Source organism: Terrapene carolina, unplaced genomic scaffold (genome assembly GCF_002925995.2).
Source record: "Terrapene carolina triunguis isolate 2854851 unplaced genomic scaffold, T_m_triunguis-2.0 Scaffold231, whole genome shotgun sequence".
Lineage (NCBI taxonomy): Eukaryota > Metazoa > Chordata > Testudines > Emydidae > Terrapene > Terrapene triunguis.
In genome coordinates, this window is record NW_020664582.1 from 15733246 (window position 1) to 15752749 (window position 19504).

Below are 19504 nucleotides of genomic sequence, written 5' to 3' on the forward strand. Positions count from 1 at the left end.
CAGCACATCCTGCGCCACACGAAGGAAAGATGCCTCACGATTGGTTGGAAGGGTTTCAGTTTAACCAATCAGTTTGCCAGAGTGTGTGTTTTACAAAAGACCAATCAGATTAAAAAGTGGGAGGGGAGAAGCCAATAACAGAGCAGTGGACAAGATAAACGAAAAAGAGGCATAGTTCCCCCACTCCCCCTGCAATAGACCAATCAGAAAACAGGGGTAACCCTTCTACCCAATTAGCTAGTAGAGTTCCAATATCAGCCAATCACAATTGGAGTCCACTCTCAGCCAGTCCTAATTCGCGGCTCTCCTTTCCTAACCAATCACATGGTGCAGTTTTTCTTCCAACCAACGGCCGCATCCGTGTCATAAACAGGGTTTACGTCCTTCCCCGCCCAATGGGCGCGGGTCTGGGTCAGCAGAGGGCCAATCCCAATTAAGCAGTGAGTGACAGCTGCCCAATGGCGACCCCCGGCTTTCCCATCCTGTGAAAGAGGGGGTGGCTATATCTCCGCCGCTGCCTGAGGAATGTCAACTATTCAACATGGAGACGGCGGTTACCAGGCTTGAGACCATGGTGAGTTCAAGGGGCGGGGGGCCAGGCCCAGAGCGGGGCCGGCGGGTAAGAGGTAGTGCGGCCTGTGTCTGAGGGGCGAGGCTGGAGGTAAGCGCGCGCTGGCGCAAGCTGTGGGCTAGAGGGGTCAGGGGGACCGTCCCTAGCCAGACTCATGGGGGTAGCTGGGGATTGAAGCGGGAGGCGCAGGATTGTTCCTCCCACCCGTCGGGCCGGCCCATTCTTTCGAGGGGCAGGGTAAATGCGTCTGGGTCTGTTCATTTTGTGCTCACCCTGGGGAGGGGAATAGGTAGAGCTTGGCGGGCCGCTCCATTCACCTCTCCCCGTCGGAGGGGGGGGGAGGGGTTGTGGAGCGGCGCTCGCCTGGGTCGGTCCATTTTCCTCTCCGGCCCGGGAGTGGGAGGTGGAGCAGAGGTTGCCTGGACTGGCCCATTCTCTAGGGAGGGGGAGGGCATGGAACTTCCAGCCGAGTAGCATGTGGAGCTGACGTTGGCTGCTCTGGTCTAATCTCCCGCATGCTGGGGTGGGTGTGGAGCGCAGAGTTCATTTGGGCCCGTCCATTTTTCCCTCTCCTGGGAGGCAGCGGGGTGGGCGTAGAAGTGTTCTGGGTGGTCCATTTGCCTCTCATCCCAGTGGGCTGGTGATGGAGCAGAGCTCCCCCGGACGGATCCATTCTCCTCTTTATCTGGGAGGTGAGCGGGGGGGAAACTGGAGCAGTCCTCATCAAGGCCACGTCTTCTCTCATACAGGGCCCCTCTTGTGTGGGGGACGGAGGGCAGAGCTGTGCTGAAGCTGGGCCATGCTCTCATCTGGTTGAGGGTGGGAAGAGCTCACTTGGGCCGGTCCGTTTCTACTTTGAAGGATGAGTGGTCAAAACTTGTGTGGGACTTTCTAGTTCCCCAAACTCTTGTGGGGGCAGAGCTCCTGTTGGCTAGCCTATTCCCCGCGGACTATGCTGATGGTAGGGTGACCAGATGTCCCGATTTTATAGGGACAGTCCCGATTTGGGGGGCTTTTTCTTATATAGGCTCCTATTACCCCCCCCCACCCCGTCCCGATTTTTTAGACTTGCTATCTGGTCACCCTAGCTCAGTGGTTCCCAAACTGGGGTTTGTGAACCCCTGGGGGTTCGCGAAATGTTACAGGGGGTTCTCAGGAAAAAATTCCCTAATAGCGGACAGAGCTGTCCCTAGGGACCCTGGGCAGCACGGGGCCAGCAGCCTGGAGCCTCTGGACTTCCAAGAGCTAAGCAGATCAAAGCAAGCATACCTATTACACTGAAGAGATTTAAACTTCAAGACTCCTTATAAGAAATGGAAAAGGAGGTGGATATTTTTTGCTGTTTTTAAAATTAAATAGGCAGCTAGTATTGTTTTTAAATTATGAAGAACAAGTTTAAGCTTTGTTGTAACGTGCGTTGTTTGCCTACACTGCTCAAGACCTGAATGCTTGTGTAGGAGGAACTCTGAGTTGGCTTCTTAAATACCTTCATGCTCTTTCACATCTGATACTCCTTGATGAAACATAGGAGCCTTGTCTTATAACAGGTTTATTCAAAGTGAAACAAGCTACGAAAGTGAGATCTTGGAAGAGTGTTGCCGTTTTCATAATGTAATAAAAATACTGTAATGATAAATAATAATTAATAATAAATAGTGTGTAATAATCATGTCATAAAAACAAATTTTATATTTCCAAGATCACTGTTTTTATAATTTATACTCAGGTAAAGGAGAAAATCCCTGCAAATATTCATTTTTAAGAGGGGGTTCGTGAGACTTGACGTGCTAGTGAAAGGGGTTCACAGGTTGTTGAAGTTTGGGAACCACTGCCCTAGCTGATGGAGATGTTTCATGGGACTTTTCAGTCTGGCGAAGAAGTCAGGCTCCTTCCTAGACTGGTATTGTGTGCCCAGCTTAGTGGGGGAAGGATGATGCTCACTTCAGCCCTTCCAGTCCATAGGTCTCTTAATTTAATTTTAGCACTGTTTGATCCAGTCCCCCCAGGCAGGACCATAGTTTTTTTTTCCTACCTCCAGTCATGTTAAATAGCTGTGCTTTAACACAAGTCACTTTCATAGTGCAATTAGGCCCTAGAAAGGATTTCCCCTTCATATGCACCAGAGCCCTTCTGTGGCATCCTTCAAGTGTTAAGCTACTTTTTTTGTTTCTGGAGTTTTTATGTTAATTTATTTCAGTAGTTATTGGGATTATTATAGGCACATATGTGTCTGTTTATAATTTTGTTTAACATGCTTGGAGACATTTGGGAATGGTCTGTGCATTCTAATTTATTATGGATATTAATTCTTACATTGTGCCATAAACCTACATTTTATAGGCTTTTATATGAGAATTACACACAATAAAATGTGATTCTGCAAAATATCTCTATATTGTTTCCTTGTGGTATTTGTCAGCAAACTTCCAATTACCCATTTATCTCAATAATGCTTCTTGTTTTGGTAACCAGTCTAATAGACCAGCAATAGCCCCACAGGGAACACACCTAGGTTATTGAATACAGGGAGTTAGCTATTGCAGTAGGTTAGTATACTGGCTTTTAATATATGGAAACATGGGATTGAAATTTTAATTAGGTGGAAAGTGAAAATGAGTTTGGTGTTCTCCTGGTCCTTATTTATACATTTTTAAATCACTATAACAAGCTTCTCAAGAGAAACTCAGAACTAGGAGGTACAATGGCAGAGCTTTGTGGGAAAGTGTTCATGTTTTATGTCCTTGCTATCCCTGAATCTAGTCAGTGCTTTTAAGCCCTTCACTTTCTTAAGCACCAAATTAAAGCAGTTCCTAGCCCCTTCTATTTCATTTAATAACTTTTTTCAGTTACCTAACTGTCCCTTCCATTCACATTTTTGAACTTCCACTTCCAATGTAATTATTTCTTTAATATGTTAACAGCAGTGTGCAAATGAAGCATTTTTTGTCTGCAAATAAACAACTTAGAAAGCATTCAGCCAAAAGTATAAGCTTGTTCTTCTAATGTGCCTCTGTCATCTCATTGAGTGACCCGCATTAACTTCCTGTTCCAGTCCAATGGCTCTTCTGAGTAGTGCTGTAACCTATGTAGTGGTTTTATGACAACACCAGATTACAATTAGGAACAAAATAACATTCTTTGTATCACATTCTTAGAAAATATTTGAATCTAATGCTCCAGAGTTAAAAGGTCACTGCATTAAATATGTACACTATGTAAATCTCAATTTCACAGTATATTTTAAAGATGCATGCTTTGTGTTAAGCTGGTTTGTTTGTTTTGTTTTGTTTTTAAATCCCAAGCCATATTTTGGAATCTGGTAAATTGTACTTTTATAGCTTCCTGTATCCAGTATCTACTAAAGTGATGTCATCAAACTCAAATAATGTTTGGCGTGGTAATACTATACTGTTTGACTTGAATGACGTTTAAATTCTTCTCAAATCTCTGAAGATCAATTTTGATTTTAAATGTAAAACTGGTAGTAATGTCCATACAGTCAATTTGTTTTGAGATCTACCTGTCTCTTCTGTTGCTTTTTTCTTTTTAAACTCGTCCTATTTTTAAATTTAAAACTATTTTTATTGTGAAAAACTGCCTAGAAACTATCAATATGTTGAATGTCAAATTCTGTGTCAGTATTACAAATACTCACATTTTAGCCTCACTTTGTAGAATCTGATGGTTCATGATTTTTGCTTCAGGACACAAAAATAATTGCAACAAAAATAATCAAAGAAATTACTGTGCAGGAATAGTGAGTGATATCAAGGCCCCTTTAAAGTCAATAGGAATCTTGCCATTGACTTAATTGCAGCCAGGATATCAACCAATGTTTTTATGACCTACTTTCCAAGTAGACATCTTGATTTTTGCATTAGATTGCATTAGGATTGGTTTGGACCAACTCATTCATATATATAATTTGCACTCTGTCACTACTACCTTATGCTACCAGTATTTAAGACTATAGTTTGTTCCTTTGCTCCTATATTGGCAAGGGCCATCTTGCATTCTTCTGTTTGATTTTAGGGGTACTGTTGACTTGTTCTAAAGGGAGACATGTCCAGCTGCCTTCTGCCATTAGGAAGGATCACGAGTGACACAATGTAGAGCCATCTTGAATTTTTAGTTGTATTCTCTTTTTTTTTTTTTTTTTAAACGAGATGTTACCATTTTACTTTGTTTTAATTTCTTGCACACAAGCTTAGTTAGGTTTTCAAAAGAGTGTGTGTGTGTTTGTCTCTCTCTGAAAGCATTCAATTATTTAAATTAATGGGAATTTGTGTCTTGCTAACTGTCCCTGGTATTGCAGCTTTGTGTGTCTTGTTTATCCTTTGGCTTGTTTGTTCTTCCTGTATTTTCTATGAAGTCGTCAGCTCTTTCCATAGAAGTGTGATAAAATAGTACTTCTTACTTCCCCAGTTTCGGTATGTACTTCATGAAAAGCTTTTAGCTTCTGGAGGAACCGAGGATAGACTATAGTTGTTTTGTAGGAAAACTTAAAAAGAACTAATTTTATTAATAGTAATGTGAATGATAATACTGAATAACCATGTGGCTTAAAAGCGAGTCTGCATACATTTGAAAGACAAATGACCAAATTACAATAAGAGAAGAGTGAGTCAGAGGAGCCATAACATAGTAAAATTAATTATGTAAAAAGAGCATAAACCTAAGTTGGTTTTTTTTTTTTTTTTTAATTTGTTTTTTTAAGACTTGGTGCATTTCAGAAGGAGATATGCTTCCAAGACGAGGCTCGATCCAATGCCCATTAAAATCAGTGGGAATCTTTCTACGAACTTCAGTGGACATTGGATCAGGCCCTATTGAGAGTACTGTACAATACATGGTGGTGGATTATGATTAACGAAATGGTGTCTTTAGTAAGTATTATTTACTTTTAAGTCTCAGACCTTCAAATGTTGGAGGTAGCATAAAGGTCTGAGGAAAATACATTCACATGTGCAACATTTCAGTGTTCCTTACTGTAAAAACAGAATTGCTAGATTAATCTTAAAATGCTTGTTTGAGAGCAGTCTTGTTCCATTTATTTCATTGTAGTTTTAGTATGTTGGACCTACCTATTACTTCCTGGTGAGTGGTGTCTGTCCAGTGCCCTTTTTATGTTGTACTACTAGTGATCATACACAAAAAGCAGTGCAATGTTAAAAGGGCATTGGCCAGTGATACTGTCCACGTTAGTAATTTTTTTTTTTTTTATGGAATCACAATTTAAAGGTCAGAGTATTTGTCTAGTCAGACTGGAAGACTATGCTACAATAACAATAAAGTAGGATTGCCACTTACTCATTTTTCACACGTGCTGTCTTTATCAAAACTAGGATCATGGCCCAAGAAATATGTTCCAAATGCAAGGAAGGGAACATCATACTAATTTCCCTAGGAAAACAATGCAGATGATGTCATAGGTGTGGACTTAGCTCAGGTTGCAGCCATGGTGATTTAATGCACCTTCACTCAGTTCCTCCATTTGTCTGAGTCTTCCTGTTAAGAATCTTAGAATGTACAGGTGGAGATGGCCGATGGAATTATCTAGCCCTAGAGGTTCTGAAGATTTTTTCATATTGTAGACCAGATTTTAATAAAGAATCTGTCTTTCGGACACCTCTCCCCTAATTCACAATCCTGTTGCCCCTGCTCCCATTTGTGATCATGTATCATTGCTGTGGTAACCACAGCATTTGCTAGAAAAATATTAGGAAACTAAAATAAATTACTTTAATTGTTTTAAGTTTAACAGCTGGAAATAAGAACAAATAATTTCATGTGACCAGAAAGTGTTCCCTGGATTACCAGTAGTCCATGGACCACAGCTGGAGAACCTCTGTCCTATGGCATCTCATTATTTTGTTCAGCTGCATAACACACATGAAAGAGAGATGTATTTGGAAATGTGATTGTCGGGCAAGAGCAGCAGCAGCAAAATGTTCTAAACCCAATTCACAACAGATTTTTGGTGTTTTTTATCATTTTCTCTTGGTCAAGAGAATCCAGACATTCCATGATGTGTTAACAATTTCCAAGTCCCTGCATGTGTCTAGTAGGCCTGATTAATATTAACCGTAGCCAGATTTCCATAACCCACAAGATGCCAGCATCTGACATCAACTTATTTTTACTTAAAGCGTGTATATATAGATGGTGTTGACTAGCTGTTTGGGATTCTGGTTTCCCTTGTTTCAAAAAGGGTCAGCCTACTAAATAGAAAATTACTTTTGTTCAAAATATATCTGATGTAGGTTATTCTTTTCATTACAAATTATTTCCACTTACCTTTCCTATGTCTTGCTGCTAACGAATGCTCTGACTTTATTGCACTACTGTACTTTACAGCTAGCAGTGCAATAGTATTGTCAAAGCATCTGAAAGCAGAGTACACAGCAATATCTTGATTCTTGCCCTGCAGCTTCTAACAGTTTCTTCAAAGCCTGTGAGTAAATCTGGATTTAATAAATTTACATTTTCTCATTGTTGTAAAATATTCATTGTGCAAAGGTTCCAACTCTGTAACAATATGGTGAGATTTTTAACACTGAAATTAAATTGTATTTTACTATTCTTAGATTTAGAAAATGGTGTATCTGTAGATTTAAAAAAAACTGGAATGGGGATTAAAGATCAAATCACTATAAAAGTTTAAAAGAGATGCATTTGCTGAAACAGTCACTTATATTTTCATAAAATAAGAAACAAGTGGCAGAAAGGAGGGGTGTATCTCAGATACGTCTAAGCTGTTCTGGGAAGTTTTTTATAATGTATGTAGGTATATTTCTACAAAACAAGGTGTGATATTTAATTATAATATTTTCATTAAGGGCAAGTCTTAAAATATTAGTTACATGATAGACAAGCAATAGCACATTAAAATTAAATATTCTCAATTATACAAGTAACCTGCAGTTAATGGTTCACTGTCAGTCTGTAAATCTCAAATTCTGCCTTGCTTAACATGCTTTATATTCTTATGAGCTGTGTTTCATACTTTGTAAAGACACGCATATTTATAATCTAGGGTGACCAGACAGCAAATGTGAAAAATCGGGAAAAGGGGTTGGAGGGTAATAGGAGCCTATGTAAGAAAAAGACCCAAAAATCGGGACTGTCCCTATAAAATCGGGACATCTATTATAATCTATTCCTTCCTTCAAACATATTTAAACAGTATTATATTAGAAACTGAGTCTTCCTAGATGCTTTTTAACATCAGTCACAGTAATCTGTATTCCTGATGTCTTCATTCTGAGATATGTGGGTGCAGATAAAGAAGTAAACAAAAACCACACTATTTTGATGGCCTGTCATTAGAAATCAAGAATATAAACTTTCTCCCACAGAGGATGACAGAATTACCAGGACAGATTTTTAAATCCTTATGAAGGTTTTTAAACAATAAAGAGTGTAATTAAAAAGAAGCTTACTGTATATTTTTATGATTAATGTAACTTTTAGGATTGGACCTCAGGAGCAGTTTTGTCAAAGTCAAATGGTAAATTATTGGATTAAGAGGTTAAAGAAGTATTTTCTTCTTATTCCTAAAATTGGAGGACTTCTTAGATTAAACTCTTCCACATCTATCCTGTGTTTTAACTACTGTGCCAAAGTTAGCCAAAAGAAGTATCTGTTGAAGAGAGTAAAAGTTTTCAGTATATTGAAAGGTGAATCTCAAAATTAAAAGTATATATGCTTTGGATATACCCTGCTCCCAAACAAGTCAGTGGCAAAATCCCCATTGTCTTGGGGCCTGCTCCAAAGCCTATTGATGTTGATGGGAGTCTTTAGAAAGCACATACCAAAAATACATCCGCATCTCTCATAGTAAAACCATTCACTCTGTTTGTGTGTATTTTTCCTGTCATCTTCATTTGTTCAATTGAAGAAACCCATTGTAGTGACTGTAAATGACAAATGAGTCTATATTATTCATGATTTAATGTTTCTATAATCTGTGTTTTCAAGGTTACATACACATAAATTCCTGATTACACAATCTGTTGCTAACTTGTAATTGAAGGATATCTGTAAGGATATCATTGTCCTTACTGGAATTTTTAAAGCTATAAAGAAATAATGTGAGTTCTGTTAATTTTGCATTCTGTTAGAAACACAGGACAATATCAATAAGGGAATACCTTTGAAATTTGAACTATAATTTAATATTGCAAAAATAGTGACATAAGGAATGCAATTGTAAATAATCCAGGTTCTAATATTATTATAATGTAAATGTATTGGCTTATTGGGGCAACTGGAAAAACTAATATCAAAGTTCAATAGGTTCTGGGCGATGTTCAAAGATAACACCTATTTTGTAACATTTGTTTCATGTTTTTCTTTAAACTGTAATGAATTTTAATTTTAAGCTACTTAAATAATCAGCTGGTGTATTTTACCATCAATATGAACTTTAATATTTGTTATGGAAACGAGCTAAGTATTATGATTATTGTGAGTTTTTGTCCTAGACCTACCATCTGTTTATATTTGACTTGTTAAAAATTGACTCTGCTCAGGAGAATAAGTTGTGGGTTTTTGAAATTTAATCTTGGGGGTTTTTTTTCCATTAATATTTTGAAATATTTAGCAGGTGTTTTATTGTTAGACTAGAATTTTTTTTTTTTCAAGTTTCTTATTAGTACGGACCAGCACCCTCTCATTAGATCAGTTTAGGATGTGGTTGTCAGATAGGTTCAGCACTTGTATGCTACATAGCAATTTATTTGTGTACTTTGAAATTGAAAACTGTATTTTGAGGAGGTTGGTGTGACGTTATGGGCTTCATAGAATTGTTTCAGTGTTTCATTTTTGTGTCTTCTCAGAGTCTCCCTTCTGGAGCAAAAGGAACCTTTCAAGAAAGTTAATTGTAGATGGAATACATAACTTTTTAGTGTTTCTTAAGCGTCTAATATTTTTGTTTATTGGCTGTTCTATTTTCTTTTAAAATAAGTTTAATAGTAAATCTAATAATGAGGATTTTTTTCTACTGGTGACTGAGTTTTAAATATTGGACTTTTTGATTCTCTTATTAAAGTAATCCCAAAACAGTTTAATAACTTAAGTGATCTCCAATCATGCACCATGGTCTTCCCCCACTTACTGTTGCTGGGTGGTTAGAAAATATTTAATATTAATTTTGATTCTTTTTGTAGAAAAGGACGTTGGAGACATTTGAGCCTGATGGGTACAGATCATGACATTCCATGTGATCTGTACAATACTGTAGTCCTTTCTGGAATAATATTCGCTAAATAAAGATAAATGTTAAATAGCAACAAATGTTTGGATAAATGAGTGCAGGGGAAGGGAGGTGCCTCAAAAGGAGAGAGTGGTTCTTATGTATTATTACACATGGTGGCTAATTCTGTATTGCAAGTTTGCATCATTCACCAAAAGGGTCTGATGGATGTAAATCAGAAGAGAGAAGTTAAAGTGGCTTTTTTATAGTGCCATAAATTTGAGATAGATGGAGAAGCTTTGTCATGCATTGTGGTTTGTTTAGTTTCAAACTATTTAAGAAGAGTATTGTTAAAGGATTTCTAATTTTCAAGAAAGTGTGTGTGTGTGTGTGTGTGTGTGTGTGTGTGTGTATAGACGTAAGTCTTAATGGGCAAAGATCTTGTGATTTCCATTATTTTGTGTGGAGCAATCTTCTATCAATATAAGATAATTGGATATACTTAACTACCTAAATATGGGCCTGACCCAAAATCCATTGAAATCAATGGAAGTTAGGTTGCATTAGTGCATCACATTTTTTTGGTCATTTCAAATGGTTTAAGTAATACTCTAATTATTGCTATAGAGTTAGATGTCAGTTCAAACAGTGAAAACCACATTGAGTTAAATTAATTCTATAAATATTTATTTTACATTCAAAACAGTCTCTCTCAACTATAATCCCAAATGATTATATGAAGAAATTCATAGTGTTAGTTTTGTGAACTGGGCACACTGCCTTTCTGTAAACCAGAAATCCCTAATAGACATTAAAATGGCAGATGAAAGTTAATTAAGCAATAATCTTATCACTTATTTCACAGGGCAATTATCCAATTCCCTACTGGCTCATTTATCCCAAGAAAAGAATTGCATGAAATGTGTTGGTGATGTCATCAGTTTGATTATCCACTTATCTGTCTGATTTATCAGGGAATAATTAAATTTGTTGTGAGTATCTTGATCAAACAAGAGGACACATTCTTAGTATAATCAAAAATAAAATCTCTGATATAACCAGATCCTGAAATGTCATTGATAGTCTCTACTCAAAGCTGTTTACACATTATTGCTAATAGTTTTTTAGTACTGAGAAAGGACAGTGACCAGGCTGAGAAAGCTGTAGAAATTGATGGAGAAGATTTAACACCTTTAACTAGAAAGCAAAATAATATATTTTTTTGTTTCATTAGTAAAGTCTTACATTTGAATGTCAGCTACCAAATATTTAGTCTCTAAGCAAATGATAAAACTAGCAACGTTATTGTATGAAAATACTTCTTGTATTGGCTTACTCGAGTAACAATCTTTCAAAAAAAAAAAAAAAAAGTGTAATAGAAGAGCTGGATTCAGCCCTTAATGTCCTAGTAACAAACTCATGTAATAGCATATGTAAGATTGAAGCAGCAGTGACTGACTCTTAAATACAGTTACATTATCAAGTCCTGGTCTACACTACACACTTTTGTTGGTATAATAAACTACGTCGCTCAGGAGTGTGGAAAATCTTACCCCTGAGCGACATAGTTTTACCGACCTAACCCCTGGTGTAGACTGCGCTACATCAATGGGAGGACTACTCCTGTCAATATTGCTACCCCTGCTCAAGGAGGTGGAGAGGTGGCTTAGATAGTGTCTTCAGTAAGTGCAACTGTGATGCAGCTGTGTTGCTGCAGTGCTGTAAGTGTAGGCAAGCCCTAGGTAGAGATGTTTCTTTATGGATGTGCTAGTTTTGTTGTGGCACTTCTGTCCTATATACATTTAATACTAAAATGTCACTTTTTTTAAAAAATGTCAAATTTACAAGTACAAATAACAGGCTGTATCATGCATGGAAGACGGTGTCTTTCACAAAGGATTTACTGTTTACATAACACAATAAAATTCAGGTGCTTAATACATGAATGGATCAGGCAAGGTCCAGTTTTTGAAAAGTGTTTTCTTTGCTTTTTTGATATAATTTCACACTTTAGATTATAATTTTAAAGCTCCACAGAAGAACTTTACCTTGAGAGATGTGAATTAAGAAAAGGTGTGTGTTTGGTGTAGTAAGAAATTGCTGGTTCCACACAGTGGGCAATTCAGGTAATTGTGAAAGACTGTACAAAGACAAGAGCAGGAGGAAGGAAAGAGTAGGTGTGTGGAGTGGGTTAGGTAAAGGGAGTAAGGGAGAATTAGGAGAAGTGGGGATTCTACTTGAATAGAATGTTTCTAGCTCATCAGAGTATCTGATGGTAGCCTAGAAAACTCTTCTAGTGTGGTTACTCACTGTGGCAACACAATTATCCTAGCAGCAGATGTTGGATGTGTTACCTGCCTGTTTCTACTAATACAATATTTTGATTGTCATTTTCTTTTTCTACAATATTTGGACTCATTTGAAATTGTAGACAATATAGGGTAACATTTCAAGCTAGATGTGTGGACTTAGCTGCTGTCAAGTCTCACTAATATCTGTGGCAGCTGTGTATAAGTCTCTATGAAATAAGTCATCACTATGAAAACCTATCCTTTATACACTTAAAATATTTATTAAATTTGTCATAACATTCAGTCATTCAAAGAAAGCTCTGCATAATAAGATGTCAGTTAAAGGTGGATCACTTTGTACATTATATTTCCTTTAAAGAATAGAAAGTTACAGAAAAGCTCTTGTGATTGCTGTCTACATATAATGAATGCTAACACCAAAAAGGCTGTTGAACTGACGATAACATACAAAATGTGTTTAAAAATCAAAAGAAGTTTACAATGCATCTTGTCAGTACATAATGTAAACAGTTAGAAATTTCAGCTGAAGTTAATACTTTAACAGATTCCTTGACTTAATGGGAGAATTGCAATGGGTTTTTAGTTGTAAGAAATTCTTGGAGCTTTGAAAGGTTCAGTGGAAGTGATCGGGAATAGCAGCCTTACTTTCATATTTCATTATTAAATATAAATTTTTAGAAGAGTACAGAAAGCCCTTGTTCTATCATAACATCTAAACCTCTAACTTCACCAAAATAATCTAAGAAAGCAGGGAAGTATGCTTCTACAAACAATACTATTGGGGGAGAAGTTACCAAACTATGAACATCCACTGTATCTTAATTTTAAATTCCTGGAATAAATATCAACATCTCAGTGACTTCAGTCATTTCTCTGACTTTAGTCAGAATTGAAAACTATTTTCTCTGATATTGTTTGGAAGAGAACTCCTTTCCTCTGACAGTAGTTGTGATATCCGATAAAGTAAGTTCTCGAAGAGAAAAATCTTCCCTAGATCCTTCAAAACCTACTGTATCAGAAAAGCAAAGTCAACAATAAACTACTGTAGGCCTACTGTATGAGTGAATACCTGTGTATATACACCATTTGTTTCAGTATCTAGAACTCTGGTCACCACTTCTGGGTATTCAGCCCACATCCACTGATCTCAGAAGTGTGTTATGAAAGACTTCTTACTGACTAATTCTCATAAGAGCTGAGCCTGAATTTTCTGAAAGTCCAAGAGTTATCCTGGCACCATTGAAGTTAATGGAAAAACTCCCTCTGACTTCACTAGTGTCAGGATTTCACCCCAAATGGTCCACATAAAGTACAGTACACCCAGTTCCTTCTATTTTCTTTTGAATCCCCATATCTCTTCTTTCCACTTTGCATTTTCTCAGGAGCCTCCTTTCAGAAATCTAAGGCCATATAATGGAGCCTAAATGGGGTATTTCTGACAAAGGCACCTCTTAAACCTGCAGTGGAAAAATTGCCATAATTTCTTAATCTCAAATCTCTTTCCCACTGGCCATTGGGTCCACCAAGAGGGTTATATTAATATAGTAGCCCTCTTTATCAAAGGGTTTTACCTGCAGTTTCTTCCAGACAAGGTGGTTGTCAAACCACCTTTTGTTTGTTTGTTTGTTTGTTTGTTTGTTTGTTGATATATCCCAGAGTCCTCAAACAGGTTGGAATAACAACTTCATATACCATCTGTAGTCAGGACTCAAAATTTACTTTGAACAAAACTAAATATAAATCTAACCAGTCCTGATTTCATATTTTCCAAATCAGGAGCAACTGAAAGGAAATTCTGTTCTCTGGCTTTGTAAGCAGAAAGACATAAGCAGGATGATCTCTATATTCTTGTTGAGCAAATACTGTAAGATGTTCTTTCCCTGCTTGCAGTTCTTTTAATGCAAAACCCTTCAGTTAGCTCTAAATTCCATGCATTACAATAAAACCGAAGGGGGTGTGTGTGTGTGTACACACATATACATATTAAAAAAAAAATGAATAAGGAAACGTGGTTCCTGCCTGTTTGGGATCACCTGTTTTGAGCTTGTTTTGAGGGTTTCTCTGGATAATGTAGCTGATTCTGGTTCAGTTTTTCTCCTCTTTTCCTCCTCCTTCCCTTCCCTGTTTATTGAGGATGTTCGTGCACGGCTGGTTACTTCCCAGAAGTAATTGCCAGAGCAGTTGGTCCTAGTTGTGGAAGTAAAAAATATGAGTAAAGAAACTAATTTTATGTTTAAAGTACATTTGTCCTTTTTAGGTCTCCTCCAGCTCTATGGAGGAAATGGGCCTTCCTTAAACTCAAATTACAGATAAGTAATATTGATTGCAGCTGACTTGTCCTTAGAGAATGTTTTGGAAAAAAATTACTCTCCTGTTTTGAGAAGTCTTTTTCAATGGGTTCTAAATGGTACAGCATGCTACATGCTATATTATACATGTGGTAGTGTACCCAAAGAGATATTGCCACAGATGAATGCATGTCCTTATGACAGGTCATAGAATGTTACCCTGGTTTGACTGATGTAAAAAAATTTTAATTTACCCTCTCAATTCTGGGTCACCATTTTCCTTTGTCTAAACTACATACTGGCAACAGGGGCTTACTGTATAATATGCAACACTTGCACTGTGAAGAGCAGTGAGCTCAACTATCAGATAATGCAAGAAAATGCTGCAGACTGTCTGCTCCTGTAAGTTTTTCAAGGACCTTCTTGGCCACTACTTCTCATTGCCTGTCAAGTTCTTGTCTAGCTAATTGCTTTAAGGCTAGTTACCTTTAATTACTTTGACTATAAAGAGTTTGCAGGTTTACTCTTTGGTGTGTATATAAGAAGGTTGGAATAACCTACAAACATTAGTAAGTGGGGGAACAACTCCTTGCTTATAGTACATCAGTCTTTCAAACTGAAACATCTTGATTTCTGGGGGTAGGGGTGGGGTGTTGGGTTTTTGTTGTTGTTTGTTTTGTTAGTGCAGGAAAGAGTGATAGATGACTATGCTTTTTGTCTGTTTTTGTTATTTAATACATTGTGGTTGATCTTCAATGTTTTAGTTCCAGAAGGCAGAATCTGATCTGGATTACATTCAGCACAAATTGGAGTTTGAAATAATGAAAAACCTTCCTGATAATCCATCAGCAGAGGTACTATTTTCAGATTAAATTTGTAAATTTTGTTGTATCTTGCACAAATTGACTGTAAATGGGTAGTTCTCTTTAATCATAAAACGTGTGTGTGTGTGTGTTTGTATAATATATATATCAAAACTCCTGGTCATCTTGTTTGTTGCAAAAATAGAACAAAAACATACCAAGACAGTTGATGTAGATTTATTTCAAAATAACCACATCTTAGTATAATGGAATGCTCCATACTTGTGTTTTGAGAAATCAGCTGAAGTGTTAGCAGGCACTGTCAACTTCAACACCCTCCTCAAGACACACCTCTGCTATGACCCTTGCAATAGATCAGCCAACAAATGATGACTAGACTCAGGCTTGTGGGAGAAAGAAAAAGGGTAAGGGGGAGTATAATGCGTTATTTATAGTATTTTTTTGTAAATCTTCCCTCACCCACCCCATATGTTCAGATGCAGTGAAAAAGAACATTGATTTTTACAAGAGGCGTCTTACATGTTCTAACTCAGAAAAATTAAGAAAGCACCAAAACACAGAATCTTCATTCTACTGTATCTTCTGTGGAACCAGAGAGTTAGTGGCTTATTACTATTTATGTTTCCCTATGAAAAGTTATCATGTGGCATGGGTAGATGAAGTAAGACTTTCCAAAACATGAAAGATGTCATTTTATAGGTAATGCGCTACTGATTATAGTGGAAGCACTTAACTGACCAAGTGTCTCTTTCAATTCTTTTTTTAACAGCTCTAGTTGCCATATACTTTGGGAACATCTAATCCTATGTTTAGTCTTGTGTAGCCAAATTGATCATCTTTCTAATATCTTGCTAGTTTAAATGTACTTTTTCACCTTGACGTAGGAAAATCCAGTGACTCTCTTAGAGAAACTCTCAGTAGTGAAGTCACGTTATAAAATGTTATGTGCACAGCTGGAAGAAATTTCCAAAGAGCAAAGAGAGTCTATGAGCTGTATTCATGCTACTCTAGAGAACACTATGAAGATGGTGCAGGCACTACAGCGACACGCTGATCTTGAGGTAATGTTTTCAGTTTACTAATATGGGCCCCAGTCCTGTAAATGCACACATGTAACCTTATGGATGGGAGTAGTTCCTTTGAAATCAAGAATAAACATGTATGTACAAAAATGTTACTGGAACAGGGGTTAGATTTTCTTTTTTTGTGTGTGGAAAATTTTCTTACGTTTTCTGTTGAGAGATCTGATATTTCACATTACTGAAGTAACAGCTCAATATATTGTACTCAATCCAAAAAATGCTTTTGCATTTGAGCAGCCCTATTGAAGTCAGTGGGGCTACTCACATTAATTAAGGTTTCTGGGACTGGGCCCATTGTTGAACTCCTAGGTCTGATTCAGCATTGTGGTAATCCAAGGTAATTCTGGTGGAATTCCGTTGATTTCAAGATGGAGAAACACAATGGTGAATCATACCCCATGTCTCTGAATAGTTTGATGGAAATTGATGTCTCAGACACTGAATTAAATCCCAATTTTTAAACTGATCTTTCAAGTGTTATCTATTATCTTGAAAGCTGCCAGGTAGAAAGTGAAACTGACTGTAAAGAAAACTGAAAATGACTAATCTATTTTTCACTGTCTGAGTGGCAGTAAATATAAATTGTGAACAGTCTAAAATTATTTTAATTTTTAATAGTCTCAGATGTTAGAAAATGTAAAGCTTTTATAAGCATTATCATATTTTTTAAAAAGTTTCCTTGTGTTTCTAAGTGCTGTGCAAACACTGACTACTTAATCCTTAGAAACCCTCCTATTGTTACTTTATGGACAGGGAAGGTTAAACCTAGAGAAGTTAAGTGACAAGCCAAACATCAAAGAGAGAATGTTAAACTAAGATATTCCTGGATCCCAGCCCTGTGTTCAGTACACTGACTGGATGGCACTGCCTCTCTCAAAATATTATATTTAATCTGACAGTGTCCCTAACCAAACATTGTGACTCTTACTTTTATATTTATATATAAAGTTATGCCTTCTCGTTATTTAAAAAATGGCAGTTTCCCTCACAGTCAGAGGAGAAAATACAATTACCTTTCCTCTCCATTTGTGCCAATGTTAGGCTGCCAAGTAGCATGTTGAGAATAATTTTATAGGTTTCTGTCCTGGGGTGAAGTGGTAAAGTCATAAGCCACTTACTTGCCAAGGAGGATTAGGCAACAAGTTTTCAGCCAGTAGTTTGTATATTTGTTTGTAGCCATCTCTATACTTACTATAGCAGAGACTGATGAAACAATTTAAAAGAAGGGATTAGAAATTTTTTTAAATGGAACACTTATTTTTCAGATGTTAATCTATAGTTCTAACATTAGAATACTATGAGTAGATTTTATTTGGAGTTTGAACATGAGTTTAATGGTGGGATTTTCAGAAACACTCAGCCCCTAACTCTTCTCCCATTGAAGTTAATGGGAGTTTATCATAGTTTTAAATGGGAAAAGATTTAAGCAAACAGAGTACTTCTGAAAATCCCACCGCAAGTGGTGAAAATAGCAGTTTCTTTTTTCCCCTAGCTTTCACCTCTGTCTGAAGAAGAACAGACTGCAGCACAACAGTTAGCATGTAAAACTGTTAAAGGAACAGATCCACCAGTGGAAGAGGTAATTGTGGCTTTACATGGCTTGATTCTGCAAGCCCCTTACTCCTGAGTAATCTCCGTGAAGTCAGTGGGACTATTTGTGTGAATTAGGACTGCTCACTTGACTAGCGGTTTTCAGGACTGTGCCCTGAAATAGTTTCACTTTTTACTTTTCCAGTTTATTGCACAAATGTTTTGTTTGGTCATTCTCCTCTTCCCCTCCCGCCTGCGTCCTCCTCCAGGAAAGGTTTTGTTCAAGAAAATTTTGTTTTGGAAAAGCAACTTTAACCTCTTACCATTTACTAAGAAAACGGTGACATCTTTGCATTTATATGGTAGCATATATTTTAAAGTACCAAAGGATGGGTAAATCATGCTGCTTTAGATCACATCTAGTGTGCAAAACAAACATGAACAGTACCTTGAATTCAGAAGAGTATTCCGTTTTGGTTGATCAGTTTCTTGTCACAAGTGCTCTGCCAGATCATTCAGTTATTAGTAGAATAGCTACTAAATCTTTGGGGTGGGGGTGAAGAGCATAATTACTTGAGTCAAATGCCTATAAATATGGAAAATTATTCTAATTTCCTGTTAAACATTAAATGTAATTTGAAAACTGGCTAAGAATAACTTAACCACATTACAATGCTGATGGAATATAATATGAAACTAAAGAGGTCTAACGCTTTTAGGCAGAAACTCAGGATTTCTGCCATAAAACCAATCATAACGAAGACTTTTCATGGTATTAAACAACAAATATCAGCAAAGAGTTAGTCAGGGTCTTTGTTACATTATTACAAATATGATTTAAGTCTAGGTTCCCCCCTCTCTACCTATCTTATCTGTTTGGCACTAGGATTTCTGCATGCTGACTAGTAGCTAGTGTGGTAGCTCACAAGGAAGCATACACTTAATGCTTGGGAATTCTACCATATCAATTCCCTGGCAATTAATTGCTAACAATCAGCCATATTTCTATATTGGTAACGGTTAGTTAAAAACTACAGCTACAACTTCACAATTGTAGCACAGTATATATGAAACTTGATGTCATATTCTGTTTATTTTTAGCCACTGAGTTCAGTGTCTACAGGTCCTATTCCAGATGGGGGTAAGTGACAACCCCCTTCTACTGCTTCACAGAAATCAGCTTCCTTTTCTGAGCATTAACATTTTATTTTTTTTCTGGTTGCTAAAAGTGTGTGTGTGTGTGTGTGTGTGTGTGTGTGTGTCTCTAGATGGGTGGGTAACCTTAATTGTAAGATACTCAAACATACCAAGTTCAATATTTAGGACATCAATATGTATCTTAAGAGTATATTGACATTATTAGTGTATTTCATTGTGGACCTATATATTGTGAAAGTCAAGGTTAGCATAAAAAAAACCCAACTTTTTAAATACATATATAATATGCCCACAATGAAGTGCATGTGTATGTATAATTCATTTTATGTATGTATGTATGTATGTATAGATAGATATTTAAAAATTTGGAGTTTTTTGGATGCTAGCCTTAAATTTAATAATATAGGCCCACAATGAAATACACTAACAATGTCCGTATACTCTTAAGGTACATATTGTTGTCCTAAATATTGAACTTGATATATTCAAATATATCTTACAATTACAGTTAACCTTAAGATTTTGTCAGTTATTTTTAGTAAA

The 19504-nt window shown here is 36.9% G+C and overlaps 1 protein-coding gene across 6 annotated transcripts in view; it reads left to right on the forward strand.

The window, feature by feature from the left end:
• The first annotated feature begins 468 nt into the window (after positions 1 to 468).
• The window catches only part of SKA2 (spindle and kinetochore associated complex subunit 2), a 21930-nt gene continuing 2894 nt past the window's right edge, over positions 469 to 19504 (forward strand). The window contains exons 1-5 of one of the 6 annotated variants that reach the window (XM_024211202.2): positions 469 to 574; positions 15132 to 15221; positions 16076 to 16252; positions 17766 to 17852; positions 18905 to 18944. In XM_024211202.2, the coding sequence (XP_024066970.1) occupies positions 542 to 574; positions 15132 to 15221; positions 16076 to 16252; positions 17766 to 17852; positions 18905 to 18944 (427 nt within the window). In that variant the 5' untranslated portion in view covers positions 469 to 541. Of the gene's footprint in view, positions 575 to 1180; positions 1264 to 15131; positions 15222 to 15464; positions 15596 to 16075; positions 16253 to 17765; positions 17853 to 18904; positions 18945 to 19504 lie in introns of those variants that run through there. The other 5 variants (XM_024211201.1, XM_024211203.1, XM_024211207.2 and 2 more) reach the window with 5 other exon arrangements.